General features: G+C 47.5%; 1 protein-coding gene across 1 annotated transcript in view; it reads left to right on the top strand.

Annotated features, from left to right (window-relative positions):
* hpse2 (heparanase 2) overlaps window positions 1-24,363 on the top strand; it is a 144,234-nt gene that overhangs the window by 74,878 nt on the left and 44,993 nt on the right. Inside the window, exons 6-7 of the mRNA XM_078413359.1 lie at window positions 11,429-11,476; window positions 23,131-23,224. Coding sequence (XP_078269485.1) covers window positions 11,429-11,476; window positions 23,131-23,224 — 142 coding nt within the window. The remainder of the gene's footprint in view (window positions 1-11,428; window positions 11,477-23,130; window positions 23,225-24,363) is intronic.

The following is a 24,363-nucleotide window of genomic DNA, read 5'->3' as shown; positions in this document are numbered from 1 at the left end:
TGAGGGGGCCATGTTTTATTGTCCACTGCTAGTTAGTCTTGAAAGGGAGAGGATGAGCTGTCTTTTTGAACAACTGCCCTCATTCTGGTGAATGTTCTCCCACAGTGCTCTCGAGGAAGGAGTTCCAGAATTTAGACCTCATGCCAAGGAAAGAAGGGGGAGGATGGGAGGGGTGAGGTAGTAGGATGAAGGGGGTCCTCATTGCAACTTACCGAATAGTGAAAGGCCTTGACAGAGTAGCTATGGAGAGGATTGTTCCACTAGTTTAGTTTAGTTTAGAGATACAGCGTGGAAACAGGCCCTTCGGCGCACTGGGACCACGCCGACCAACGATCCCCACACATTAACGCTATCCACCACACACTAAGGACAATTTTTACATTTACCAAGCCAATTAACCTGCAAACCTGTACATCTTTGGAATGTGGGAGGAAACCGAAGATCTTGGAGAAAACCCACGCAGGTCATGGGGAGAACGTACAAACTCCGTACAGACAGCACCCGTAGTCAGAATCGAACCCGGGTCTCCGGTGCTGCATTCGCTGCAAGGCAGCAACTCTACCGCTGCGCCACCATGCCACCCTATTAGTGGGAGAGTCTAGAACCAGAGGGCATAGCCTCAAAATAAAAGGACGTACCTTTAGAAATACGAGGAGGAATTTCTTTGCTTAGATGGTGGTGAATCTGTGGAATTAATTGGGTATTTTGAAGGCGGAGATTGACAAATACTTGATTGATAAGGGCGTCAAGGGTTATGGGAAGAAGGCAGGAGAATGGCGTTCAGAAGGAAAGATAGATCAGCCATCATTGAATGGCGGAGTAGACTCGATGGGCTGAATGGCCTAATTCTGTTCCTATGACTTATGGATTTATGGAGAGAACGGCAGAATATTCCCAAATTTGCATGGTATGTGATTCAGCGAGGAATCTGCATTTTGATTCTTGATTCATATCATATCATATCATATATATACAGCCGGAAACAGGCCTTTTCGGCCCTCCAAGTCCGTGCCGCCCAGCGATCCCCGTACATTAACACTATCCTACACCCACTAGGGACAATTTTTACATTTACCCAGCCAATTAACCTACATACCTGTACGTCTTTGGAGTGTGGGAGGAAACCGAAGATCTCGGAGAAAACCCACGCAGGTCACGGGGAGAACGTACAAACTCCTTACAGTACAGCACCCGTAGTCAGGATCGAACCTGAGTCTCCGGCGCTGCATTTTGCTGTAAAGCAGCAACTCTACCGCTGCGCTACCGTGCCGCCACTACTCTAGTTAAAAGACTCTGTGCATTTACCCTATCAATGGTCATGGTTTTCAGGCTCCTGTACCTCGTTCCCGATGGTAGGAGCAAAATGATTGTGTGACAAGGGTGGTGTGGGTCTTTGATGATATTAGTTGTCTTTTTGAGGTAGTGCCTCCTGTAGATCGTTTCAATGGTGGGGAGGTCAATGCCCTTGATGGACTGGGCAGAGTCTACCATTCTCTATAATCTCCTTTGTTACTGGATGTTTGAGTTTCCACACCAGGCTGTAACGCAACCAGGCAGTGTGCTCTCGACCGGACACCTGCAGAGCTCCTATAGTATATCCTTTAGGTTTAGGTTTATAATTATCACATGTGCCTAGGTACAGTGAACAGCTTTGTGTAGCATGCTATCCAAACAGATCAGAGAATATGTGTAGGAAGGAACTGTAGATGCTGGTTTAAACCGAAGATGGACACAAAATGCTCGAGTAATTCAGCAGGACAGGCAGCATCTCTGGATAGAAGGAATGGGTGAGTTCTCGCGTCGAGAGCCTTCTTCAGACTGAGTTAGGGGAGAGGGAGATACAGAGATAAGGAAGTGCCTTATTATATTATAATATTATATATAGATACATTCAGTTCAAACATACGTACAATAGAGAGAGGCATAGTGAAGGTACAGAGTGCAGGATATAGTTCTCAGCATTGTAGCGCATCAGTTCCAGAGACAGAGTCCAATGTCTGAAATGAGGTTGAGGTGAATCGGACAGTGCCCTAGCTTATGGAAGGACAGTTCAGAAGCCCGATGATGGAGGGAAAGAAACTGTTCCTGAGTCTGGTGGTGTGCACTTTCAAGCTTCTGTACCTTCTGCCGGACGGGAGCAGGGAGAAGAAGGAATGCGACATTATGCGGTGTTATAGGCTGGTCGTGGAGCAAATTAACATTAAAGTGAGAGGTGTGACCTCAACCAAATGTTGCTTTGCCAAAAGCATCTGCCTCAAGAGGTGGCACCTATCATCAAAGATCTCCCACCACCCCAGTAAGACCCATCATCTTGCTGCCACTGTTGGGCAGGAGGTTCAGAATGCTGAAGTCCCCGTACCAGCAGGTTGAGGAATAGTTCAGCAGGAGATCATGTATGTTCCCATATATCTCCTGCTGGACCAGACAAATGTCAACATATTGTGTTGCCAGGACTTTTATGTGGATGTTGCCAGGATTGGTGGACCTGAGCTATAGGGAGATGTTGAGCAGGCGAGGACTTTATTCCTTGGGGCGCAAGAGGATGAGGGGTTATCTTTTAGAGCTGTATAAGATCATGAGAGGAATAAATAGGGTAAATACACAGTCTTTCATCCAGAGTAGGGGAATTGAGAACCAGAGGACAAATGTTTAAGATGAGGATGGAAAGATTTAACAGGAGTATGGAACAAGCTGCCGGGGAAGCTAGTTGATGCAGGTATTCACAATGTTTAAAAACATTTGGACAGGTACATGGATAGGACAGGTTTACCGGGAAATGGACTAAACACGGGCAGCTGGGACTAGTGTAGATGGGGCATGTTGGTCGGTATGGGCAAGTTGGGCCGAAGGGCCTGTTTTCACGCGGAATTGCTCTTTGACTCTATGGCGTAGCTCTCTGACGAAGGCTGGATCTCTCATTTTAGGCCAACAGGTTCACATCAATGGCAAGGCAAGGTTCTGCTGTGAATCCTCAGACAGAGCTCAGAAGGGGTTAATCACAATGCAGAGCAGTGCGCTCCACATTGCCACAGGCTTGTATACATTTTTACTAGAAATCAATGGGGCTTTTGGGGAACCAAGCCCTTGATCCTGACTCTAATGAAAACCATTAACACAATAAGCTTTTTGAATCAGCCCTCTCAACCAAAATTCTTTAGTGGATTTTGTTTTTGTTGGCTTGAGTTTTTGCAAATCAAAATTAAAATGTGGTTCCTCCTGCATCTCCTGTATAATGATGGAACATGGGCAGCACGGAGGCATGGCTGGGCGGCTGGGTGGCACGGCTGGGCGGCACGGTGGCACGGCTGGGCGGCACGGTGGCATGGTGGCTGCACGGCTGGGTGGCACGGTGGCATGGTGGCGCAGCTGGACGGCATGGTGGCACAGCTGGTTGGCACGGTGGCACAGCTGGGTGGCACGGTGGCACGGCCAGGGGGCACGGTGCCACGGCTGGGCGGCAAGGTGGGGCAGCACGGTGGCACGGTTGGGCAGCACGATGGCATGGTGGCACGGCTGGGCAGCACGGTGGCATGGTGGCGCGGCTGGGCGGCATGGTGGCACAACTGGGCGGCACGGCTGGGCGGCACGGTGGCACGTCTGGGTGGCACGGTGGCCGCGGCTGGACGGCACAGTGGCATGGCTGGGCGGCACGGTGGCACGGCCTGGTGGCACGGTGGCATGGTGGCACGGCTGGGTCGCATGGTGGCACGGCTGGGCAGCACAGTGGCACGGCTGGGCGGCACGGTGGCACGGCTGGGCGGCATGGTGGCGCGGCTGGGCGGCATGGTGGCGCGGCACGGTGACGTGGTGGCATGGCTGGGCGGCACGGTGGCACAGCTGGGCGGCATGGTGGTGTGGCACGGTGGCATGGTGGCATGGCTGGGCGGCATGGTGGCACGGCTGGGCAGCATGGTGGTGCGGCTGGGCGGCACGGTGGCACGTCTGGGTGGCACGGTGGCTGCGGCTGGGCGGCACAGTGGCATGGCTGGGCGGCACGGTGGCACGGCCTGGTGGCACGGTAGCATGGTGGCACGGCTGGGCGGCACGGTGGCACAGCTGGGCGGCACGGTGGCATGGCCTGGTGGCACGGTGGCATGGTGGCACGGCTGGGTCGCATGGTGGCACGGCTGGGCGGCACAGTGGCACGGTTGGGGGGCACGGTGGCACGGCTGGGCGGCATGGTGGCACGGCTGGGCGGCATGGTGGCGCGGCACGGTAACATGGTGGCACGGCTGGGCGGCACGGTGGCACGGCTGGGCGGCATGGTGGCGTGGCACGGTGGCATGGTGGCACGGCTGGGCGGCATGGTGGCACGGCTGGGCAGCATGGTGGTGCGGCTGGGCGGCACGGTGGCACGTCTGGGTAGCACGGTGGCTGCGGCTGGGCGGCACAGTGGCATGGCTGGGCGGCACGGTGGCACGGCCTGGTGGCACGGTAGCATGGTGGCACGGCTGGGCGGCACGGTGGCACAGCTGGGCGGCACGGTGGCACGGCTGGGAGGCACGGTGGCCGCGGCTGGGCGGCACAGTGGCATGGCTGGGCGGCACGGTGGCACGGCCTGGTGGTACGGTGGCATGGTGGCATGGCTGGGTGGCATGGTGGCACGGCTGGGCGGCACGGTGGCACGGCCAGGGGGCACAGTGGCACGGCCAGGGGGCACGGTGGCACGGCTGGGCGGCAAGGTGGGGCAGCACGGTGGCACGGTTGGGCAGCACGATGGCATGGTGGAACGGCTGGGCAGCACGGTGGCATGGTGGCGCGGCAGGGCGGCATGGTGGCACGACTGGGCGGCATGGTGGCGTGGCACGGTGGCATGGTGGCACGGCTGGGCGGCACAGTGGCACGGCTGAGCGGCATGGTGGCGCGGCACGGTGGCACGGTGATCTCAGGTGCTGTCCACATGGACCCGGTGGGCCGAAGGGCTTGTTTCGACGCTACATCTCTAAACTAAACTAAACTCGAGCAATGGGAGAGATGTTGATCATTGCCAATCGCTCATATGGAGGAGAGGGAGACAGTTATTAATTTGGCTTTTATTGCGCTTTACCCAGGTGTAAATTAGGTTAAAGGGTAGGAAACTTTACCCCATAGTGTCGGTTTGGTTTAGTTTAGAGATACAGCATAGAAACAGGCCCTTCATCCCACCGAGTCCACGCTGACCAGTGACCCCGTACACTTTTACCGAAGCCAATTAACCTATAAACCTGTATGACTTTGGTATGTGGGAGGAAACGGAAACACCTGGAGAAAACAAACGGGGTCACAGGGAAAATGTACAAACTCTGTACAGACAGTACGGAATCAGGATCGAATCTGGGTCTCTGGAGCAGTAAGGCAGCAACTCTACTGCTGCTCCACAGTGTGCCCCAAATCACACATAAATCACACAAAAATTGCACATAATTAGCTCACAATTTACACATAAAATGTGAGGTTATCCACTTTGGTGGAAAGAACAGGAAGGCAGATTATTTTCTGAATGGTGTCAAGTTAGGAAATGGGGACGTACAAAGAGATCTGAGTGTGCTTGTTCATCAGTCACTTAATGTTAGCATGCAGATACAGCAGGCAGTGAAGAAAGCTAATGGCATGTTGGCCTTTATGACAAGAGGAGTTGAGTATAGGAGCAAAGAGGTCCTTCTGCAGTTGTACAGGGCCCTAGTGAGACCGCACCTGGAGTACTGTGTGCTGTTTTGGTCTCCAAATTTGAGGAAGGATATTCTTGCTGTTGAGGGCGTGCAGCGTAGGTTCACTAGGTTAGTTCCCGGAATGGCGGGACTGTCGTATGTTGAAGGACTGGAGCGGCTAGGCTTGTATATGCTGAATTTAGAAGGATGAGAGGGGATCTTATTAAAACATATGAGATTATTAAGGGATTGGACACATTAGAGGCAGGAAACATGTTCCCAATGTTAGGGGAGTCCAGAACCAGGGGCCACAGTTTAAGAATAAGGGGTAGGCTATTTAGAACGGAGGTGAGGAAAATCTTTTTCAGTCAGAGAGTGAGTGAAAAACTTTTTCAGTCAGAGAGTCAGCGACTGGCTCGAAGGGCCAAATGGCCTACTCCTGTCTATTGTCTATAGTCGTAAAGCACACAGAAATCTCATACAAATTAAATATAATTCACACATAAATTCTGGGGCCAGTGAAAATAAAAGACTTGGAAAAAAATAAATATTAATGCAAAACAATATGAAGTTCTCCTGCATCCTGCCTACAAAATCTCACCTTCGTACAGCACCATTTTGTTTTTCACTGTATCTTACAAGCAGTCCCTTATTCTGGTGCCAAATCTTTGCAAAAGGTTAAGAATTATTCTCTCACCCCACACCCATCCTGCCCCATCCCCCTCTACCCAGTAAGCATCCTGAGTGTGGTACAGCAATAGTGTGTCCATCAGAAATTGCAAGCAGGTGAAGATTCACCTGGTAGAACACCCCAAACATATGCACAAAACAGATGGAGACTTAAGAGACTGCAGATGCTGGAATCTTGAGCAGAACACAAAATGCTGGAAGACCTCAGTGGGTCAGGCAGCATCTGCGGAAGGAAATGGGCAATGTTTCGGGTAGGGACCCTTCTTCAGACTGATTTGACTGATACAGCATTTCTTTTTAATGGGATTAGAATGGGATCTCTGCATCAACGCTTTAGCCAGTTCTGCCATCTTACCTTAATTATACTTTGAACCATTGTATAAATCTTCAATCCCCTATGCTGATTTTCCAAAATATTTCATGAGGGTGACCAATGTGATGCAGATGTCTTCTTGCAGACGCATACATTATTTGCCAAGAAATACTTGGCTTTAATCATGATTACATCTTGACACTGAATACAAAATTGTCTGAGGGAGAACAGAGTCAACATTTAAAATTGTGTGTGTCAATGTATATTCATAGGTTGAATGTGTACATGCAATATGTGCAATGAATAGGTATATTTATTGAATCACAAGCATGCAGAGGAGATTAACTCATTTTAGCATTATATTCAGATTAATTTATCACCACATAATGTTCGGCATTATGTTCGGCATTTTGGACCAGCTTCTTTACTGTACCGTTCTAAGTTCCATGTGTCTTTCTGTCACCTGCCATTGTATATGAGTGCATGTGTGTTTGTGCCTAGTTGTATGTATCTTAGTGACTGTCTCTGCATCAATGTATGTGTGTGTGTATTTATCTGTGCATGTGTCTGTGCTTATCTATATTTGTGTGTCTGTATTTGTGTGTATATTTATCTGTGTATGTGTCTGTGCTTATCTGTATGTGTGTGTATATTTATCTGTGTATGTGTCTGTGTGTGGGTCAATGTGTATATCTGTATTTGTATTTTTTTGTGTATGTGTCTTTCTCAGTATGGGTGTCATTATCTCTGTGTGTCTATTTGTGTGTGAATATTTATCTGTGTGTTTGTATGTCTGTGTGTGCGTCTGTGTGTGTCTGTGTGTGTTGTTCTGTGTATGTCTCTCTCTCTCTGCATGTGTGTGATTATCACTGTGTGTCTGTGTTTGTGTGTATCTATTTGTCTGTACCTATGTTTCTGCACCTGTGTGTATGGGTGTATATTTAACCGAGTGTGTGCCTGCATTTGTATGTGCGTTGAAATGTGTGTGTCTCTGTGTTGTATATACAGGACATTGGAACATTCTGAGATTATGAAAAATGTCTGTATAAAATTTTCTTCCCAAGAGTAGTGGCTAGCGCATTTGTACCCCAGCAATACACTGCCAGTAACACAGCAATTCATTAGTTGTTACTTTGCAGTGTGATATTTGCTTCTCAGAGGATAATGAGGGATATGACTACATGAGGGAAGCTAAAGCAGTTTGAGCAAAACCATCCCATCGAGTCGGTCACCCTCCTCCCTTAGATCATTATACAGGACCGCCAGAGAGGATTAGTCCTCTACCGGCTGGAAATCAGTCGCACATTTCTCCACAGCCCACTGAATGGTAAATGAGTCCATTCCATGAGTCGGCTCTGCAGCACAGTTGATGTGGTGTGGTGTGGCCTCTCACTCTCGGAAATCACTGTGAAGAGAAGCATTGGCTCATCTTTATACAGCCAGTGAGCCAAACCTTGTTTCTGTTTCATAAGTAAGTGTCTCTGTTCTGTTGCCAGGAATTCTAGTTGACAGATCGGTCACTTTTTTTTTGCGAAGAATAATGTGCTGATCTTGGAATCGCAAATCCAATTTTTTTCCCCCAGTATTGTGGAGCGACCACTTCGCAACACAAAGTACAAAGGAGGTTTTCCAGAATGATGCCTGGATTAGAAGGTATTAGCCACAGGGAGAGGTTGGGCAGACTTGGATTTTTTTCTCTGGAAAGCCGGAGATTGAGGGGAGACCTCTTAGAAAGATGTTTTTTAAATTTGAGAGGCATTGATAGGGTAGACGGGTCAAAATATGAGTGCGGGCTCACTCTGACAGTGGAGGAGGCCCAGGACATAAAAGTCAGTTTGGTAGTTACTCTGGCATTTGTGTCTATCTCCAGTATAAACTAGCATCAACAGTTGCTTCTTCCTACACAATCTGTACTGTACTATGTTGTATATGTCTGCCTGGATCTAGAACCTTCCATTCACCGGCAAGGCAGAGCCTCGGTAGATTCAAGGAATCTCATTAAATAAAAAATATTTTTAGCTTGAGGGTACCTTGCTATACATTCACATCTGTTGGTTTTCAGCGCCTTTAACTTCATAAATGGTTGCCCCATTACAAGAGTTAGCAATTAATTCTAACTCTTGTAATAGTTTAACTTGTTAAAAGTGCCAGTTAATGATGAGCCACCCTCTTTTGATGATTACTTTTCCTGTGTAAAAGAAACCTGGGCAGTCACAGCTAACTGCAATTTAACTATGTAAAAATATTTTCCAACCCCATCCCAGGTGTTCATTGCTTCAACTGTGTTTGTTTATGGCCTAGACGGGCTGCTCCTAATCCCTTCACACATGTTCTGGGCTGTGCCTTTCTATGAGGAGTGCGGGCAACAACAAATGAGCACAAAGTGCTGGAGTAACCCAGCGGGTCAGGCAGCATCTCTGGAGGGAATGGATAGGTGACGTTTTGGGCTGGCATCCTTCTTCAGACTGCAGAGTGGTACAGCGGTAGAGTTGCTGCTTTACAGCACCAGAGATCCGGGTTCAATCCTGACCATGGGTGATTCCTTTTCTCCAAGTCTTCTGGATTCCTCCCATATTCGAAAAACGTGCTGGTTTGTAGGTTAATTGGCTACTGTAAATTGTTAAATTGTCTCAAGTGTGAAGGATGATGCTATTGTACGGAACAATTGTTTCGTCGGCGCGGACTCGGTGGGCCGAAGGGCCTTTTTCCATGTATAGGCTGGAACTGCAGATGTTGGTTTATACCAAAGATAGACACAAAATGCGGGAGTAACTCAATGGGTCAGGCAGCATCAGAGTTACTCCAGCATTTTGGGCATTTTTCCACTTAGTATCTCTAAAAGTCCAACTAAAAAGTTTTAAAAAGTTCAGACCTTGAGTTACTCCAGCATTTTGTATCTATCTTTGGCTTCTTTCTCAGTTGTCTGGTTCTATGTGTCTATGTATCTCTCTGGGCCTCCATTATATTGCAATTGATATTGCAATGATAATTGATGTTGCAATGCTGTTAGGAAGAGCCCCAGTTAACCTGACTGACTTTAGAGTCCTTTGTTGACGGTGCCAGGTGTTATGGGGAAAGTTTGAATCATTCATCATATCGGTGGGCTGTAATTAGCAGGAGGGATGTGGTCTTATGCTGGCCTTGTCTATTAACTGGACAATGGCGATAGACCATACTGGAGACACAGATGAGGCTGTCTGCAGAGGCTGAGAGAGTATCAAAGCCCGGCTGCTCTGAAGCTTGCTGGACTGTCTTGCGTTCCTCCTGGTTGGTTCCTTTGATAACAGTGTTGAAGACAGGAGAAGTGCCTGACCATCAGGCTGGAGGGTCTGATGGTGCTTTACCTCGAGGCCTTGAGGGCTGAGAAGATACGTCTATTACAGTCATTTACATACCATTCACATTCTTGACATATTCCCGCGGATGTTACATTGCAATTACACCCACAGATGGCAAAGGCCAGCTCGTTTGGCATTCACCTTTCCGAGAGTTTTAGTTTGTTAGAGATACAGCGCGGAAACAGGCCCCTTGGCCCACTGAGTCTGTGCCGGCCAGCAGTCCCTGCATACTAACACTATCGTACACTTACTAGGGACAATTTACAGTTTTACCAAGCCAATTAGCTTACAAACCTGTACGTCTTTGGAGGGTGGGAGGAAACCCTAGCTCCCGGAGAAAACCCACGTGGTCACAGGGAGAATGTACAAAGTCCGTACAGACAACACCCTTAGTCAGGATCGGACCCTGGTCTCTGGCGCTGTAAGGCAGCAACTCTGTGCCACCGTGGTTCTTATCATGGTCGGCATTTGGTGGGCAGATAGAATGATTCCATGAGAAGGTGGTGAGCTGCCTTCTTGAACTTGCAACCGTTCTTCTGGCAACAGGGAATTCCTAGGTTCAGTCTCATCAATGACCAAGAAATTATTATAGGTTTCCAAGTTATGGAGTCATAGAGCTGTACGGTACAGAAATAGGCCCTTTCGGCTCACCTTGTCCATGCTGACTATGTCAGTCATGTTAGTTATGTTAATACCAACTAGGGCCGCACGGTGGCGGAGTGGTAGAGCTACTGCCTTACAGCGCCAGAGACCCAGGTACTGTCTGTATGGAGTTTGTACTTTCTCCCTGTGACCGTGTGGGCTGACTAAGTCAGCTGACTGAGGATGTTTTAGTAACAATATTTTTTCCCTGGAGCGCTGGAGACTGAGGGGGAGATCTGATCTTATGTAATATTATGCGAGGATTAAATAGACAGTCAGACTGTAGATAGGGTAGACAATCAGAATTTTTTTTACTCGGGTTGGAAATGTCAAAAGACTGGAGGGCATAGCTTTAAGATCAGAGGTGAAAAGTTTAAAAGAGATATGCGGGGCAAGATTTTTAGACTGTGAACACGCTGTCAGGGATGGTGGTGGTGGAGGAGGAGGCAGATAAGATAGTGGCATTTAGGAAGGTTTTAGATAGGCATATAGGAAGGCAAGAAATGGAGGGATATAGATCATAAGACATTTGGACACCCACATGGATAGGACAGTTTTAGAGAGCTATGGGACAAGCATGAGCAGGTGGGACTAGTGTGGACAGGGCATGGGCAAGTTGGGCTGAAGGACCTGTTTCCAAGCTATATGACTATGACAAGCAGGCAGAGGAGATTAGTTTAACCAGGCATTAGGTTTAGCACAGACATTGTGATCTTGTTTCTTTGCTGTGCTGTTCTCTGCTCTACATGAATATACTTGGGGTTGGCAAAATGCGTGTTGAATAACCAAAGCTTCTCATGTCTCAATCTGCTCCACAGGTTTATGAAGACAGCAGGAACAGTGATCAATGCGGTGACATGGCAACAGTAGGTATTTGACTTTTGTTAAACCTTTGGCAATTCCCATTCAGCGCATTGCACTTTGCCTCAACCTTACCTTTAAGAACACACTAGGCATTTTCTGTCACAACAATGCAGATGAATGAGGTCACAGAGTTACAGCTGTTTGGTTAACGGAAATTCGTTCTTACAGAATTCACTCAAAAATATGAAATGCAGCAGGAAATTCACGTTCAATGTACATAGGGAGATTGATTGATTGGAAGATATACAGTAGCATGGAAATATGCCTTTGGCCCACCGGGTCCGTGTTGACCATCGATCACCTGTTCACACAAGTTCTATGTTATCCCACGTTCTCATCCACTCCCTGCACACCAGCGGCAATTTACAAAGAGCCGATTAACCTACAAACCCGCAAACCGGAGCTCCCGGAGGAAACCACGCGGTCATAGGGTGAACGTGCAAACTCCGTCCAGACAGCATCCGAGGTCAGTAACGAACCATCTGGCGATGTGAGGCAGCAGCTCTGTCAGCCCTTAATGCAAATTAATTGCATTTTTTAACTTCTTGGCGCATGTGCAGATGTTGGCGCTTTGCTTTACGTAAACTCACAAAATGGATTAATACCAAAGGTCGGCACAAGTGGCACAGCTGGTAGTGTTGCTGCCTCACAGTGCCGGAGACCTAGGTGCGATCCTGTCCTCGAGCACTCTCAGTGTGGAGTCTGCCAATGACTGTGCCGATTTCTTCTGGGTGCTCCGGTTTCCTCCCACTTCCCAAAGACATGTGGTTTTGGCAGTTAATTGGCCTTTGTAAATTGCCCCTCGTGTGTACAGATGCTCCTCGACTTGCGATGGGGTTACGTTCCGATAAACCCATCGTCAATCGAAAATATCGTAAGTCGAAAATGCATTTAATACATCTAAGCTACCAAACATCCTAGCCATTTTGGGCCACCGGGTCAGCGCCGACCAGCGATCCCCGCACATTAACACTGTCCTATACCCACGAGAGACGATTTTTACATTTACCAAGCCAATTAATCTACAAACCTGTAGGTCTTTGGAGGAAGGAAACCGAAGATCTCGGAGAAAACCACGCTGGCCATGGGGAGAACGTACAAACTCCGTACAGACAGCACCCATAGTCAGGAACAAACTGGGTCTCCGGCGGGTCTCAAGTACAATAGGGGGGAGGTACAGAGTGCAGAATATAGTTCTCATCCTCGTAGCGCATCAGTTCCAGAGACAAAGTCCAATATCTGCAATGGAGTTGAGGTGAATTGGACAGTACCCTAGCTTATGGTTGAACCATTGAGAAGCCTGATAACAGAGGGGAAGAAACTGTTCCTGAGTCTGGTGGTGCGCACTTTCAAGCTTCTGTATCTTCTGCTGACAGAAGCAAGTGGGATGTCTTTGATTATGTTGGCTTTTCAGAGGCAGCGTGGAGTATTGGTGGAGTCAATGGTGGGAAATCTGGTCTGTGGGATAGACTGGGCTACATCTACAATTTCTTGTGGTTGCGGGCAGAGCTGTTTCCAACCAAGCTGTGATGCAACCCGACAATATGGTTTCAATGGAGCATCTGTAGTGGTTTTAAGACTCATAGGAAGTGGAGGCATTGGTGTGCTTTCTTGGCTGTCACACCAATGCAGATTGCCCACGACAGATCATTGGTAATGTTAACGCCAAGGAACTTGAAGTTCTCAACCATTTCCACCTGAGCGCCATTGATGCTGACTGGGCATGTCGTCCATCACGCTTCCCAACTCTTTCATCTTGCTGACATTGGGGGAGAGGTTGTTGTCCTGACACCACGTTACTAAGATCTCTTTCTTCTTTCTGTGCACCATGGGGTAGTGGAAGGAGACGCACAGTACATCCTCTGCAGGGAAAACAAAGGCAGAAGTTGCCTGAGTAACTCAGTGGGTCATTCCTGTAGAACATGCGTAGATGACATTTTGGATCGGGGCCCTTTTTTCAGACTCTGAAGTCGCCTATCCATGTTCTCCGGAGATGCTGCCTGACCCGTTGAGTTATTCCAGCACTTTGTGTCTTTTTATGTAAACCAGCATCTGCAGTTCCTTGTGTCTCCACATTTGTGGAGGGAATGGAGGGATAACATTTCAGATTGGAACCCTTCTTCGGACTCCAGACCCTTAGAGTTATAAGATCTTACACCATGGAAACAGGCCCTTCGGCCCAACTTACCCATGCCAACCAAGATGCCCCATCTACGCTCGTTCCACCTGGCCCATATCTCTCTAAACCTTTCCCATCCATGTACCTACTTCAGTATCAGTCTGAAGAAGGGTCCCAACCCGAAATGACATCCATCCATTCCCTCCACAGATGCTGCCTGACCCGCTGAGTTCGTCCAGCACTTTGTTTTTTGCATAACATTGTAAGGCAGGGTGAGAGACGCTTGTTACTGCCAAAAAAGTAATGTCAATCATTTCAATTTAATTTTTCTTTTGTCACTTGGAGACACCATTTCTCACTGAGTTACTGAGGAATCTTATTTGCATTTAAATGTAAAACAAAAACAATTGCCAATGCAGTAATTAAACGCAGTGCTCTGCTGTTATGCACATTAAATTAAAAACGTATGAATACGGATCAGGAATAAGATAAGTTGGAAAGGGTGCAAAAATGATTCACCAGGATGTTATCTGGGCTTGCGGGCTTGTTATAGGGAGAGGTTGGATAGGCTGGGACTTTTTTCTTTGGAGTGTAGGAGGATGAGGGGTGACCTTATTGAGGTGTACAAGATCATGAGGGGCACGGGTAAAGTGAACGCTCACAGTCTTTTTCCCAGGCCAGAGGATTCTAAAACTGGAGGGCACAGAGGCTTACTGTTCGAGGGGTAAAATTAAGAGGGACCTCAAGGGCACCATTTTTCCACTCAGAGGGTAATCCATATCTGGAATGAACTGCCAGAGGAAGCTATGGAAGTGGATAAAATTAAGAGTTTTAAAAGTCATTTGGACAGTTGTAGCTTTTTACTCCGCCCTGCCTTGTAATACATTCCACACTTGTTCTATCCTACACATTAGGGACAATTTACAAAAGTCAATTAACCTACAAGCCTGCACATCTTTGGAATGTGAGAGGAAACCAGAGAACCTGGAGAAAACACACGTGGTCACAAGGAGAACATACAATGTACAAACTCCACTCAGACAGGACCTGGTTCTCTGGCACTGTAGGATAGCAACTCTACTACTGTGCCACTGTGCGTCCCCTCTCTAAAATCTGAACCAAATTAAAACTTACACTTCTTAGTCTATGACATTTTGATGGATATTTCCGCACAAGCTACATGCAAAGGCTTCCTTTAGTTGTCTTTCAAGATTGATGAACGAACAGAACTGTCTACACTGTGTTCTCCAGCCAGTAGTTTGAGGAAGTCCCAGTTGCCCAAGGAAGGCAGAGCAAGTTGGAGTGGTTCTGGGGTGGGAATGAGTGTTGGGTCTGGACAGAGTAAATCACAACTCCACGGGCCACTGTCCTATCGACAAGCCGGGCCAAAGCCTCAGATAATGCGAGTGAAATCACTCGAGCAGTTTGCCAACTGTCCAATTTAACAATGTGTTTCTGACAAACTGTCAGCACAAGTCATTTTTGTTAAATTTACGGAGAATTGAAACACTTGTGTCTTAGTGCCAACTTGATGCTGACATTTAAGCATGAGACAATGGGCCGTTGCCAACCTTTTGACAGACAGGTTTGTGCAGGAGCATTGTTAGCACCTCGGAGAGAAAACGCAGAAAGTCATTAATAAGCCTACATACGGTTATATGATTTAAGGGCGGCACGGTGGTGCAAAAGTAGAGTTGCTGCCTCATAGCGCCAAAGACCCAGGTTCGATCCTGACTACGGGTGCTGTCTGTACGGAGTTTCTACGTTCCACCTGTGACCGCGTGGGTTTTCTCCGGGTGCTCCAGTTTCCGCCCACACTCGAAAGACCTACAGGTTTGCAGGTTAATTGGCTTCTGCAAATTGTAAATTGTCCCAAGTGTGTAGGATAGTGCTAGTGCTCGCAGTGATTGCTGGTCGGCACAGACTCGGTGGGCTGAAGGGCCTGTGTCCACGCTGTATCTCTTTGGATTGGAAAATAGACAGCAACATAGAAAAGAGGAAGGGAGGAGGCTACATTTTCCTTGGGAACCACAGGCTGGAAATTCTGTCTGGAAATTCTGAGCACCTGTCAGGATATATCATATCATCATCATATCATATATATACAGCCGGAAACAGGCCTTTTCGGCCCACCAAGTCCGTGCCGCCCAGCGATCCCCGTACATTAACACTATCCTACACCCACTAGGGACAATTTTTACATTTACCCAGCCAATTAACCTACATACCTGTACGTCTTTGGAGTGTGGGAGGAAACCGAAGATCTCGGAGAAAACCCACGCAGGTCACGGGGAGAACGTACAAACTCCTTACAGTGCAGCACCCGTAGTCAGGATCGAACCTGAGTCTCCGGCGCTGCATTCGCTGTAAAGCAGCAACTCTACCGCTGCGCTACCGTGCCTCTGGCCTCTGGCGCCGTGAGGCAGCAGCTCTACCTCTAAACCACAGAGTGATTTCACTCTGCCTATGCACCACTGTGCTGCCCATCAGTTGCAATGGATATGTCGATGTAAGTATAACAGCCCTGTAGCTTCTGCTCTTACCCACAGACGCTGCTGGGTTTGTGAGTCACTGCGCACTGGGGCTTTGTCACAAAGATATATGATTGAGGGACAGCACAGGGGAGCAGCTGCAAAATTGCTTCCTTACAGCGCCAGAGAGCCGGGATCGATCCTGACAACGGGAGCTGTCTATATGGAGTTTGTACCTTTTCCTTGTGACCGCGTGGGTTTTCTCTAGGTGGACTTTATTCTTCGGAGCGCAGGAGGATGAGGGGTGACCTTATGGAGATGTGTAAGATCATGATAGGAATAAATAGGGTAAATGCACGGTGTCTTTTATCCAGAGTAGGGGAATCAAGAACCAGAAGACAAAGGTTTGAGGTGAGTGGGTAAAGATTTAATAGGATCCTGAGTGGTGACGTTTTTACACAAAGGGTGGTGGATTTATAGAACATTTTGGAGGAATTAGACAGGTACATGGATCAGATAGATTCAGAGGGAAATGGACTAAAAGCAGGCAGGTGGAACCAGTGTAGAGGGGACATGTTGGTCAGCTTGGGCAAGTTGCGCAATGTTGGGTGGCACGGTGGCGCAGCGGTAGAGTTGCTGACTTACAGCGAATGCAGCGCCGGAGACTCAGGTTCGATCCTGACTACGGGCGCCGTCTGTACGGTGTTTGTACGTTTCTCCCGTGACCTGCGTGGGTTTTCTCCGAGATCTTCGGTTTCCTCCCACACTCCAAAAGACGTACAGGTATGTAGGTTAATTGGCTGGGTAATATGTAAAAATTGTCCCTAGTGTGTGTAGGATAGTGTTAATGTGCGGGGATCGCTGGGCGGCGCGGACTCAGTGGCCCGAAGGGCCTGTTTCCGCGCTGTATCTCTAAATCTAAAATCTGAAAATGGCCTGTTCCCATGCTGCATGACTCTATGACTCTCTATGGGTGTTCTGGTTTCCTCCCACATTCCTAAAAACATGCAGGTTTGTAGATTAATTGCTTTTTGTAAATTGTCCCTCGTGTGTAGTATAGAACTTGTGTGAATGGGTGATAGTTGGTCGGTGCAGACTCGGTTGGACGATGGGCTTGTTTCCATATTGTTTCCCTAAAGTTTAAAACATTTAAATAGATGGCTAACTTCAGAAAGGGATAGTTGGGAGATCATGTGCCAGCTTTTATCAGTAGGTCAGTAGCGTAGAGCCAGCAGCTCTAGATTCTAGGTGTTATTATCCTGGATAACCTATCCTGGGCCCAGCACATCAATGCAATCGCAAAGAAGTGCCTCTACTACTACGGGTATGATCAACCCGCCCGCAGGCCCTTCATCGCCCTGCGTGGCTCGGCCGCAGCACTTTCCATCGCCCGGTGGGGGCTCAGGACTTTCATCGGCCTGCTCGGCTCGGCCCTGGGACTTTCCATCGCCCGGTGGGGGCTTCAAAAAGTTGGGAGCCTCGATCACCTCGTGGCACCACGGGAGAAGAACGAGGAGGAGATAAGACTTTGCCTTCCATCACAGTGAGAGTATGCCTAGAGCAATCACTGTGATGGCTGTTTTATGTAAAAAATTGTATCTGTGTGTCTTGTGCTCTTTAATGTCTACTGCCGGACCCTGACGTGAGAGGACGCTGGCGTTGAGTATTCGCCGTTTTTCCGTCCGGATAGTTTGTCTGTTTGTTTCTATGTTAATTGTTTTTGTAAAGCGCTTTGAGCATGTGATAAGGCGCTATATAAAATAAATGGATTATTATTATTATTATTATTACTTACTTCAAAGTTTTAAAAAATCCAGTATGTCTCTAAACACCCGTGCAAAGTCTTACAGATGTATTGCAGAAAGAATCCTGACGGCTTGCATCGTGGCCTCCTACGACAATTCCAATGGACGGGAATGCAAGAGGATAGAGAGAGTGGTGGACCCGGCCACATCTGCCTCCATCGCCCTTGGCAGCATATTCCAGGCCCCCACCATTCTCTGTGTATAACAACTTGTCAGGTTAAACTAATCTCCTGTAGCTGTATATGATCCATTTCCCTCCATTCACAAGTTCATAACTTATAGAAGCAGAATTAGGCCATTTGTCCCGTCAAGTCTACTCCGCCATTCAATCATTGTTGATCTATCTTTCCCTCTCAACCCCATTCTCCTGCCTTCTCCCCATAAGCCCTGACACCCACACTAATGAAGAATCTGTCAATCTCCGCTTTAAAAATACCCAATGACTTGGCCTCCACAGCCTTCTGTGCCAATTTATTCCACGGATTCACCACCCTCTGACTCAAGAATTTCTTCCTCATCTCTTTTCTAAAGGTGCGTCCTTTTACTCTGAGGCTATGGCCTCTGATCATAGACTTTCCCACTAATGGAAACATCCCCTGCATATCCATGTGGCTATTCGAAAGCCTCTTAAAAAAACTTGTCTGTCTAAAACGTCGTCTTTCCATTTCCTTTCACAGATGCTGCCTGACCTGCTGAGTTTAGTTTAGTTTAGAGATACAGCGCAGAAATAGATCCTTTGGCTCACCGAGTCTACACCGACCAGTGATCCCCGCATATTAACATTATCCTACACTAGGGACGATTTTTTGTGCATTTATACCAAGCCAATTAACCTACAAACCATTATGTCTTTGGAGTGTGGGAAGAAACTGAAGTTCTCAGAGAAAACCCATGCAGACACGGGGAGAACGTACAAACTCTGTACAGACAAGCATCTGTAGCCAGGATCGAACCCGGGTCTCTGGCGCTGTAAATGCTGTAAGGCAGTAACTCTACCCCTGCGCCACCGTGCCGTCCCCAATTCTTCGAACTGTTGATTTTTAGCTAAATAATCATCTCGTGGGCTGTGAACCTTCACATGATCCTTATCATTTTTGTTTATCCCGGAGGCTTTGTTCTATTGCTTTCCAAGACCTTTGTTAAAATCAAACAGTGAATGTTTTTCTTTTCCAGTCTATTTGCTAAAATCTTTCACAATTTAGAATATCCTTGCAGGATCTGGCACTTGGAGCACTTGAGGTGTCCAAGACGCTCCCTGGATGGTTCAAGTACATCAGAATTGCCAAGCCAACAATTTCTTGCAGTAGAAATCTTGCTGCTATCGTGCCCATTATTAACCAAGGAGAAAGCCAGGATTCACATGCATTCTGCTGGGAAGCCACACTGGGAATGAATCAACATCCCAATGGGAGGCACAGTGGTGCAACGGTAGAGTTGTCGCCTCACAGTGCCAGAGACCCGGGTTTGATCCTGACTATGGGTGCTGTCTGTACGTAGTTTGAATGTTCTTCCCGTGACAGCGTGAACTTTCTCTGGGTGCTCCGGTTTCCTCCCACACTCCAAAGACACATTGATTTGTAGGCTAATTGGTTTTGGTAAAAGAGTAAATTGTCCCTCGTGTGTAGGATAGTGTTAGTGTACGGGGTGATTGCTGGTTGGTGCGGACTTGGTGGTCCGAAGAGCCTGCTTCTGCGCTGTATCTCTAAACTAAACATGGTATATAGTATAGCACAGGAGCATGCCCTTTGGCCCAAAATGTCTGTGCCGAACATGATGCCAAATTAATCTAATCTCCTAGAGGACACAAAGTGCTGGAGTCACTCATCAGGTCAGGCAGCATTTTTGGAGAACGTGGATAGGTGACGTTATAGTTTTGGACCCTTCTTCAGGAATTGTATGGGGGAAGAAGAAAAGTAGTAGTGGGAAACTCTTACATTGGAAGAGGTGATTCTCTTCCTAATCTTACCATCTAAAGAAGAGTTCCAACCCTAAGTGTCACCTAGCTATGTTCTCCAGAGATGCTGCCTAACCTGCGATTAATCCTGTACTTAATGTCCTTTAGCGTATTAAACAGCATCTGCAGTTCTTAGTTTCTACATTCAAATCTAATCTCCCCTCCCTGCATGAGATCCATTTCCCTCCATTCTCTGCACATCCATGTGCACATCTTACAGCTTCATAAATGTCACTCTCATGTCTGCTAACTCCACCATCCCTGGCAGTGTATTCCAGGCACTCACCACTTTCAGTGTAAAAGATTTTCCCCTCACATATTTATACCTTGTTCCTCTCATCATAAAGCTAGGCCCACTAGTCTGACAAATCCATCCTGTTAAAAAGGGTTTGATTGTCTATCCTGACTATGCCTTTCATCATATGATATACTTCTATCAGGTCTCCCATCAGCCTCCAATGCTCCAGAGAAAATAATGCCAGTTTGTCCAGCCTCCTTATCCTTCCTGTAATGGGACGGCCAGAACTGCATGCAATGCTCCAAATGCAGCCCAACCAAAGTTCTATAAATCTCCATCATGACTTCCTGACTCTTATACTCAATGCCCTGACCAATGAAGGCAAGAAAACCATCTGCCTTCTTTACCACACTATCTGCTTGTGTAGATATGGAGTAGAAAGGAACTGCAGATGCTTGTTTACACCAAAGATAAACACAAAATGCTGGAGCAACTCAGCGGGTGAGGCAGCATCTCTGGAGAAAAAGAATAGGTGACGTTTCGGGTCGGAACCCTTCTTCAAGAAGGGTTTAATTGATTTTGAAGAAGGGGTCTGACCTGAAACGTTATCTATTTTTTTCTCTCCACAGATGCTGCCTGACCCGCTGAGTTGCTCCAGCATTTTGTGTCTATCTTGTGTAGATATGGATTTGGACCCCAAGATCCCTCTGTACATCAGCACTACATTGTAATATGACAGGATTGTGTTGGAAAAGCACTTTAACATTGGACCCATGCCTCTGTCCCTTGTTCCCTCTGAATGTACCTCCCTGTAAAGGGGCTAAGCATACACTGTGATGTACGTAGTATGTCCAAGGGTAATAACATCTCCTCATTGTACAGACACCTCTGGCGTGTACGCGGACACAGTAATCACTTTGAACCTCTGAAGGCCTCTCGAACAAGTTGGATAAATGACTGGGTTATTCTATTTCGAGGTGTTGCTTGAGAAAAGACTGCTGTGTGGGGAACAGGACTTAATGCCACAAGCTGATTGTGCAGCTAACTTAACATCTCAGCTAATTAATAATACTAAGCTAATATTCTTGTGGCATTGCAGAGAACAGATTGATTATTACAGATCTATGAAATATTTATTTTCCAAAAATATACTTTATTCAAATTATTTGCAATTATACAATAGAGTGCATTTAATGTAGCAATCATACCATTGCATTCGTAGACACAAGGAACTGCAGATGCTGGTTAAGCAAAAAAGACACAAATACTGGAGTAACTTAGCCGGATCAGGCAGCATCATTGGAGGACACGGGTAGGCAATGCTTCAGTTCTTCAAGAAAGGCCCCGACCCGAAATGTCACTTATCCATGTCCTCCAGAGATGCTGCCTGACCCGCTGAGTTACTCCAGCATGCTGCCTTTTTTGTAATAGCATTACATTCCCACAATACATGCACATTTTGGTGTTATGGAGCAATTTTGAAGCAGAGGCAATAGTTTTGAACACGGGTTTGTCTGTTTAAGCTGGAGATGACGAAGACTTTCATCTCCCAATGAAATCTTTAGAATTCTGTAGCCCAGAGGTTGAGTCATCAAATATATTCAAGGCTGAGGTAAACGGATTTTTGGAGTGTCAAGGAGGCAAGGGTTATGTGAGTTGCTGTGTTGATCCGGCACTTTGTGTCAATTTTTTGTAAACCAGCACCTGCAGTTCCTTGTTTCCACAAGGCAAATGCCACTCTTGATTTCACAGAGATTTTAATAGTTGAGACGTTAGGTTGCAAAACACTGGTTAGGCTACACTTGGAGTATTGTGTACAGTTCTGGTCGCCATATTGTAGGAAGGATGTGATTGCATTGGATAGAGTGCTGAAGAGATTCACCAGGATATGACCTGGATTGGAGGCCTTTAATTACAGGGAGAGTGTCCGACACAGTGGCGTGGTGATAGAGCTGCTGCCTTACAGCGCCAGAGATCCTGACTTCGGGTGCTTTCTGTACGGGTTTGTGCGTTCTCCCTGTGACCGCGTGGGTTTTCTCCGGGTGCTCTGATTTCCTCCCACACGCCAAAGACATACGGGTTTGTAGGTTAATTGGCGTTGGTAACATTGTAAAATTGTTCCTGGTGTGTAGTTTAGTGCTAGTGTATGGATAATCGCTGGTCGGCGCAGACTCGGTGAACCGAAGGGCCTGTTTCTGTGCTGTATCCCTAAAGTCTAAAGACTGAAGTCTAAAGAATGGATAGGCTGGGCTTGTTTTCCCCAGAGTGACAGAGAATGAGGAATTAACTGATAAAAAGGCATAAGATTATGAGCGGCACGCATTGGGTCAGAATCTTTTTCTCGTGGTAGGGGTCTCAAAAACAAGAAGGCCTAAGTTTAAGGTGAAAGGAAAGAATTTTAAAGGGGAGGTCAGAGAAAGGTTTAACACACAGAGAGTGGTTGATATGTTCATCAAGCTGCCAGAGGAGATGGTGGAATGAGACTATGATTAAGGAAAAAATTTAGCAGGATGTGAGGGTCCTCATTGCAACTTACCGAATGGTGAAAGGCCTGGATAGAGTGGGCATGGAGAGGATGTTTCACTAGTGGGAAAGTCATAGAGTCATACAGTGATACAATGTGGAAACAGGCCCTTCAGCCCAACTTGCCCATACTGGCCAACATGTCCCAGATACATTAGTCCCACCTGCCAGGATTTGGTCCATATCCCTCCAAACCTGTCCTATCCATGTAGCACAAGAAGGTCTAGGACCAGAGGGCACAGCATCCAAATAAAAGGATGTACCTTTAGAAAGAAGATGAGGAGGAATTTCTAATGCTCTGATGGAACAAATAGCCCAGACCTGACCCAACTTCTTATGAACTCCATCACTTCAACCATCATAATTTAGCTTTGTGGTTCAGATGAAGGGCCAGCAATTAGAAACGTTAGCTCTGTTTCTCCCTCCACAGGAGCTGCCTGACCAGCTGCGTATCCACAGCATTGTCTGCTTTTATCTCTGGCTCTGGGAAGTTTCTGAGCTGATCAGAGCTAAGGCCTGACGCATTTTGCTGTCTCCCTGTTGCAGTTACTACATTGATGATCAAACCGTGAAGGTGACAGACTTCATGAAAACCCGTCTCCTGGACACCCTCTCCGATCAGATTGCCAAGGTACAGAGGGTGAGTTTCTTTATTTCTGCTGTTCAACCAATGACACCATTGAATGGTTGAATGGTCCAATGGTTCATCATTATCACATGCGAGGGCCATCACTTTCTGCAGTCACCTCACTGTTTCTCCTTCAGAGATACAGCAGTGAAACAAGCCCTTTGGCCCACCGAGTCCACGCCGACCATCACCTGTCCACACTAGTTCCATGTTACCCGACTTTCCCATCCACTCCCTGCACACTAGGGGCAATTTACAGAGGGCCAATTAATCTACGAACCTGCACGTCTTTGCAATGCGGGAGGATACCGGAGGAAACTCAACACAGACAGCACCCAAGGTCAGGGTCGAAACTGGGTCTCTGGCGCCGTGAGGCAGAGGCACTCCAGCTGTGCCAGAGTGCCATTCGCTTTTGCCAAGAAGTCCTGGACTTGCCATCTTTACTATGTGAGTGAGTTCAATCTGGGGCTTTAGTTTGCCAGCTGGACGCTTGGTGTGGAAGAGTTGGACACCGCCAATGTGACCAGCAACCCACACCAGCTGACCGGCAGATCTCCATATCCCAGTGTCTGGAATTCTGGAGAACCTGGCTGCAGCGCCCTCTACTGACTAGTGGCACTGCATTTCCTCATCATTTGCAATCTGTCCCCTTGGGAAGGTAACTTCATTTGGCTTCTCCCTCTGGCTGCAAGGTCTAGAACCATTTAAAAACAAATGGTCGACAACTATCTATGTTTGCTGTTGTTTCCGGCTCAGATTTTTTCAGGTTGGCACAGTGGCGCAGCGGTAAAGTTGCTGCCTTGCAGCGCCAGAGACACGGGTTTGATCCTGACTACAGGTGCTGTCTGTACGGAGTTTGTACGTTCTCCTCGTGACCGTGTGGGTTTTCTCTGGGTGCTCCGGTTTCCCTCCACACTCCAAAGACCTACCAGATGCGCCACTGTGCCACCCTCATAGGCTAATCATGGGAAGAGTTTTGCCTTTTACCAGAAAGTGCATTTCCCTGTGGAGAAATTGGACCTACAGTTCAGACCACCGGTAAACCCGAAGGGCGGAGAAGAATGAGGTAGGAAGGGTCAGAGGAAGGCAGGCTTAAATTGTCACAGTCCATAGACAATCCCAGGCACGTGGGATTAGAAAGAATGAGAGAG

The sequence above is a fragment of the Rhinoraja longicauda genome, chromosome 16 (genome assembly GCF_053455715.1).
Source record: "Rhinoraja longicauda isolate Sanriku21f chromosome 16, sRhiLon1.1, whole genome shotgun sequence".
Lineage (NCBI taxonomy): Eukaryota > Metazoa > Chordata > Chondrichthyes > Rajiformes > Arhynchobatidae > Rhinoraja > Rhinoraja longicauda.
The sequence above is the reverse complement of the archived record's forward strand: the minus strand, read 5'-3'. Positions and strand labels throughout refer to the sequence as shown.